Source organism: Styela clava, chromosome 4 (assembly GCF_964204865.1).
Source record: "Styela clava chromosome 4, kaStyClav1.hap1.2, whole genome shotgun sequence".
Classification (NCBI taxonomy): domain Eukaryota; kingdom Metazoa; phylum Chordata; class Ascidiacea; order Stolidobranchia; family Styelidae; genus Styela; species Styela clava.
This window is the reverse complement of record NC_135253.1, coordinates 11,839,007-11,845,477: the sequence shown is the minus strand read 5'-3', so window position 1 is coordinate 11,845,477 and position 6,471 is coordinate 11,839,007. Positions and strand designations below refer to the sequence as shown.

The window sequence follows — 6,471 nt, the reverse complement described above, 5'->3', positions numbered from 1 at the left end:
GCAGAATCAGCAAAAGCCCTGGACTCCCTCTGTGCAGAAAGGCCCTCCCATTCAACAATCCCATTACTGCAGTTCCCGGAGGGAAAGCTAAAGTATCCAACTCAAGCATACTTGTTACTATTAGAAGAGGCTTACCAAAAAGTAGCGCAGGAATGTGCTAAACAGTCACATCTTATAGACTTTGCAGGAATTGAAAATAAGTTAGAAGAGTCTCAAAACTTTGATACCAATGTCAATGGCATGCTACCCTATTGCAATGGACACAAAGAAAGTGTCAAGATAGCAAGATATGTAACGAGTTTATTTATGAGAGTGCTTTCACATGCATATGCAAGAAAGTTGTTTTACAAATTATTCAAAAAGAGGGCCCCGGGGTCTGGTGTCTGTTCTAGAGGTACTAGACCAGATTTGGCAAGAATCAGCAACAGTCATATTTTCAATTAATTTTTTTTAGTAACTGCTAAAATGAGGTACTTGATTGAGTCTATTGTTAAATTATTGTGTGGGCCGGGTTATCTCAGTGTTTCTCTTATGTACCAAACAAACAGCGCCCAATTAAATTTGATTCGACTAAAATACAAAGTCTCAAATACATCAGTCTATTAAGGCAATAAACTGCATCACCCACTTCAATCTTCTGCCAGCCAAACTTATTATTTGATTGCCATGCTATTATAAAACAGCACTAATAAGTTTCCGAGCAGGCTGTGAAGTCCAGTAAATTTAGACCATATTTCAAATTTGACGAAGAGTTCGAAACAGGCTACAACAAACCAAACTTTTACAAAAACTTTAGTGAGTCTTACTGAATTTAATTATCTATTGAAAATACTCTAGTCAATTCAATGCTCAGTTTTTTAGAAAAATTTGAATGGGATGTTGCCACTTAAAAGTTGGAAAAAGCGGCGGTTGGTACTGTGACCATCTGCGATTACAGCAAGGATCTTTACGCTTCGGCTCTCACATTCAATTGAAAGTTCCCAAAACACCCGACAAAGCTTGGAGGCTGGGGAGTTACGGGTTGCATACCACGCCAAAGGAATCGACAGATCTCGCTTCACAGTTCTAACGTAGAATACTGAAGAAACATGTAGAACATTAATACTGCGTTACATAAAAAGTCTATCGTAGTCTAACCCCAGTAACAACTTACCTAAAATGCAGTGGCGGCGCGTGGTCATTTTGACAACCGGGGCAAGCTACTGCGGGACCAAGTCACCCCCATCTACGAGGACAGGATGAGCGCTGTAAGTTCTCCCATCATTTTATGAGTATAAAAACCATTCCATCGGTAACAACCAATCGGCAAAAGCGACAATTTTTAACGATAAGGAAGTGTCTTTAAAACCGGTCCAAGTCAAGGGACCGGTATATATATATATAGACATAGTTCATTTTGAAACCTCTTTCAAAAGGAAAGGCAATATTTACCCAGATAAATACAATGACATATTAACAGAAACTTCGGGAAAGCAGACAAAACCTAAAATAAGGTTTAAAACGTTACTATGAAGAAAGGAAAGTTAATGCAAAGATAAGGACATGCGTCGCTCACTCATAGATATATATGCTGCTAGACTTCTACTGCTTGAACATATATGCAACACGCCGCGGTTTCTTGGAAGCAAAATGCTCAATAACGCGCTGATTAAAGTCATGCATCCCAGAAATAACGTCTCTGTGAATGGATAAAACAGCCAAGGAATTTAATCTATCTTGCTTCATTGTGTTTCTGAGATACGTTTTAATACGCTTCAGTGTGCTGAATGTTCGCTCTGCGTCGGCGGAAGAAATAGGCGTCGTCAAAATGATGTCCAGAAATTTTGCAGACGCCGCAAAGGTAGTTACTAGAGTGTTATCTATGAGGAACCCATGGAGCGCGCAAGTTGATGTGATGTTCAAAAAAGTTTGATTGGTGTATATACATCGCAATTCATTTTCCAATTTACCCACGTTTATCATGGGGTAAAATTTGGAGACAGTAGCCAACAAATGGATGGGAAATTGACGTGCAAATTTTGAAAAAATTTTGGGGTTCATCAAAGAGAACGCGGCAAGGTGTTCAGTGCGCAGACGATCGCCTATTTGATTCACCAGAATGTCACAGCATTCCTTTGCAGACAAAATCAAACGCTGCGTTGTTTGCCCGCGGCGTAAAGAAGCACTCCATGTGTCGTCGTATTTTATTGTTTCCCGGATACGAGATACAGCATCGCAGAAGTCTGAAATACACGACTGCACAGACGCTCCATCCATTAGCCTTGACTGCAATGCGCCGTATAATACATCCGCGTGATAGAATATTGTGGAGAAAAAAGCGAGAAAAAATGAAAACTCACCATCTTCTAGCAGACGCTTTAGACCTGCCGCCTCCCTCACAGAGCGTTCGTCCCAAACCTAATTTCGGACACGCCCTGCACCACGCGTGATTGGAAGTTCCAACGTGTTGGTGCACAAGCTGGGAGACGGCGGCTACATATCTGGCGAAGGAGGTCAGAGCGCTTCGGCGAAACGGAAAAAAAATGAAGAAAACCCCGAAACATTTGCAAAAAATATACGGACGAGAGGGGTATCAAGACACATATTTTTAATAACGAGGTTAAATTGGTGTGCATAACAATGTAAAAAATGCGCATGAGGAAAATCTTCTTTTATATAAACTTGAACACCATGTTTCGACCCACTCATGACTGCCGCGCCGTCATAAGTTTGAGCTATCAATTTTGACTTCGCGTTGTAAGGCTGTGATACTTCTTTCAGTACAGCCGATATCCCGCAAGCCGTGCGATCAACGATTGGTACAAAGCTGTGAAATCTCTCGGTAGGTTTACCATCTTTCACAAACCGAAAAATCACAGCCAGTTGGGAAACGCACGTGATGTCAGTTGTCTCGTCAGACTGAATCGAAAGGAACTGGCAATTCTCAATTTCCAGAGCAAAATGTTGTAAATAAATTTTATACATTGAGTCGAGCAAATCATTTTGGATATCCTTAGATGTCCCTTTCGAAACAGTTGCGGCATCAAGATGATCTCTCAATACTGGTGACCGTACATTTGAACCCATGTACATTTGAACCCATGCGTATATCCACGGGTTCAATCTAAATGCGGGTGCTAAAACCCATGGGTTAGGGTTAGTATGGGTTTAACTATCCGCGAAACAAAAAAAATTCCATAGGTGCAATAGCATACAGGTGCAATTGTCATGGGTTCAAATGTACGTGGGTTCAAATGTAATGGAACCCTCAATACTGTATCAGGAGATGCGGTGTATTCCACCATATCCAAAAATACCCCTCTATTAGAAGAGCCAGCCCGTTCATCGTGCCCACGGAGGGACAGCTTGTGACAACCAATGAACTTCAAAACATTTATCAATCGACCGAGAACATGGCGGTTTTTCTCGACGTTTTGGTTGTGCCGACGAATAGAAACCGCGCGTCCTTCATCCAACTGTGCTGCAATATTAACATTTCCGAATGTTCGGTATTTTACTGCATTGTCCAGATGCTCCATAGAAGATTGATTATCCCTGGCACGCTCGGAAAGATGTTTAAGATCTCTAAAACCAAATTTACACCAACGTGAGTCACGGGCGATAGCGAAAAGTAGGCAATGAAAACAAAAAAGTGCATTTTTGTCCTCGCTGTAACACAACCATTCGTGTTTTTTATACCAAGTTTCTGCGCAGAATGTACGCCGACGCTTTCCTCCGTCATTGGATTGTTCCAGTGAACAATTTTTTGGTTGATAAGGCCCAAGACGTTGTACCTCTAATTTTTGTTCCAGCGGCAGCTGCGAAAACGGAGTGCGAAGTAGTGCATCAACCTTAATCATTATGAGGTCTAAGGCTAAGAAATGCGAAGCCGGAAAGAAGTGAGGAGCTCAAAAGGAATGTGGAAAATCGAAAGCAAATGGACTAAAGGTCTCTAACTGATTCAAATAGCGAAACAAGCGACAAAAACGAAGGCGAGGAAACTATCAACTCTTCAAGCAACCAACGAACGAGAAGGAATGCGTGAATATGTCAACACGTTGTTGTAAGAAACGTCGCATTGTGTCGTCATAAGCTTTGTGTCGTCATAATTTCGGGGCTAGCCCCGATCGGCCCCGATAATTTAGTAAAAGAAACAGAAAACAAACGAGACAAACGCGGCGAGTGGAAGATAAAAGGGAGAATACTATATACAATGAGCAACCAGGGCAAAATCGGCGTCGCCCCGTCGACGTTCGGCGAAGGCTTTGCGAGCGAAAAATGACCCATGTCGGGAGAATATGGCTAGTGTAGACAGTCTGTGCAACCGATATTGAGGTATTTTTCGAATATTTTTTATTATACCGAAAAAACAACCGGGGCATTGCCCCGGTTGGCCCTATTGACGCGCCGCCACTGCTAAAATGTGTGAAGCTGGTCATTATTGCCATTTCCTTGTCTACGAAACCAATCAATTTGCCGTTACGACAGACCAGATTTTCTCTAACTGTATCAGAGATTCATATATATGACAATGATGTAAGATTGTAAATAAAAATTAAGGTGAGCTTACCCTTCATCTCATCGAGAGCAACAAATCCAATCAATGAACCCTTGTCTTTGATGACTCTCTCCATTTCTTCCAATGCCAGTTGGTTAATCCCAGATTGTGGTGGAATGAAATTTCTGCAAAAAAAAAAAAAAAAAATAAGCAATCGCGAGTCACTGACCAATGTATGATATAATAAGTAGACAGATAATAGACAAAATATTTTTTTTAAATAGACCGAAAGAAAACAACATGGCCAAATGGTTATCAAAGTTAATTTAAATTCACCATAGTACACCCCAACAATTGTCAGAAGCATTACATTTACCTGTAGCGATTCAAAGTGCTTGGGGAAGGGAGAGTCAGCACCTGACTTGTTCGCAGATGATCATAGGCAGAAGGCGATCTGCAATAGAGTTCCATAGCCCAACGGATCACATCTGGATGGTACCGACACGAAGAGGGGTGAGCATTGGAGTTGGCAAACTGCTGACCAAAAAACATTTGCTGCCAAGTATTCAAGATGGAACTTTCAGAAGCGAAAGTGGCCTGTGAAAATATGATATGATTTACATATTTATCCCGGGGAAGAGGAAAGCCGATAAGACGGCTTATCCATATGACGAACCACGGCCTCTCGTCCGGTTACCATTCCAAGTCGGGTATGGGATTAGTTATATTGTTTGTTTTCGGAAGCATGGACTTGGTGGTGGAGGAAGCCGTAACCGACCAGCGGTTACGTGAACCACCCAACGACGGCGAGGAGTCCAGCAATCCTCTCGCACATAACCATCCCTGCATGGGATTCGAACCTGCGAACCCACGCAGAGTAATTAGAGGTGCGGTGGTGAGTCACCACAAGTCAGTCATACAATTAATCTCTTGAGTCTAGTGCATTAAAAATTATTTGGTCCTGAAATAAAACAAAAAGTAAACATCACCTTGATCATGTCATGCACGGTATCATCAACTTGCAACATGACCTGGCTTGGATGGTGTTCTTCCTCGTCATTTTTGAACTGTTCTGACATGCAGCTGCTGCACATTGGGCATCCAATTGACACATCCACTGAAAATATCCTGTAATCATATATATGCCCTCGAGACTGTCGAACAGCAATTTTTTACTAACATACCAATTGTGCTACATGATGTTGACCGATATATATTTTTGATATTAATCTTGTCACCTCCCCACGACAAAACTGGGGGAACCAATGTACTGCCATCTCAAATCATTATTGCTGTTTTGATTAAGATTCACAGATATATATAATACCTTAACATAAAATATTTAACTTACTAATAATTTGACAAAATGGAGAGAAAAATCGACGAACTCAAGAAAACACTGGATTTAAAGGAACATAGAATAACAAAAAACCTGAAAATCGAGATTAGGGCCATTGTAGGAGATACCATCAAAGATCTTTTAGAAGACTCCATCAATGAACATGACCAAAAGAAGTCCACCCAAATAAGTGAGTCTGTTCATAATAATACTCAACACATGGCCGAGCGTCTTGACGTTATGTTCAAACACAGTGGCGATATGATGAGTAAGGTGGATAAATTGATGGAGGAAGTGAGTGGGATCCAGTCTAGGAATGACACCCTACAACATAATGTTGAAATGGTGCAAGCCAGTCAGGACTTCATAAACGCGGAGTTCGAAATACAAAAAAGTTATTTAGCGGACCTTCACAACAAAGTTGAGAAGTTATCGGCCTCCAATAAGGCTCTTGAAAATCAAGTCTCATTGCTTCAATGCAGATTTGACAAAGACTTTGAGGACTTGGCACAATACACCAGAAGGGAAAATCTGGAATTTCACGGCATTCCGTACAAAGAAGGAGAATGTACTGATGATATCATCATAAAAATGGGCCAGCTTTTAAATATAAAAATAGATAGACTGGACATCTCTGTCTCTCACAGACTCCTGC

At 41.3% G+C, this 6,471-nt stretch overlaps 1 protein-coding gene across 1 annotated transcript; it reads right to left on the bottom strand.

Moving 5' to 3' along the window:
- Positions 1-857: 857 nt before the first annotated feature.
- LOC144421972 (uncharacterized) lies at positions 858-5,734 on the bottom strand. The gene is made up of 5 exons (XM_078111614.1): positions 5,662-5,734; positions 5,467-5,594; positions 4,854-5,074; positions 4,550-4,662; positions 858-1,078 (listed from the first exon to the last, which is right to left on the bottom strand). Exons 2-5 carry the CDS (start codon positions 5,569-5,571, stop codon positions 858-860), a joined length of 660 nt encoding a protein of 219 aa, XP_077967740.1. The 5' UTR covers positions 5,572-5,594; positions 5,662-5,734.
- Between the last annotated feature and the right edge of the window lie 737 nt (positions 5,735-6,471).

Coding starts and splice junctions, on each gene's coding strand:
- LOC144421972 (XM_078111614.1), bottom strand. CDS start 5,571: ATGTGCAGCAGCTGCATGTCAGAACAGTTCAAAAATGACGAGGAAGAA. Junction 5,075..5,466: donor CCGTGCATGACATGATCAAG/GTGATGTTTACT, acceptor ATATTTTCACAG/GCCACTTTCGCTTCTGAAAG. Junction 1,079..4,549: donor TGCTCTCGATGAGATGAAGG/GTAAGCTCACCT, acceptor ATGTTTCTTCAG/TATTCTACGTTAGAACTGTG.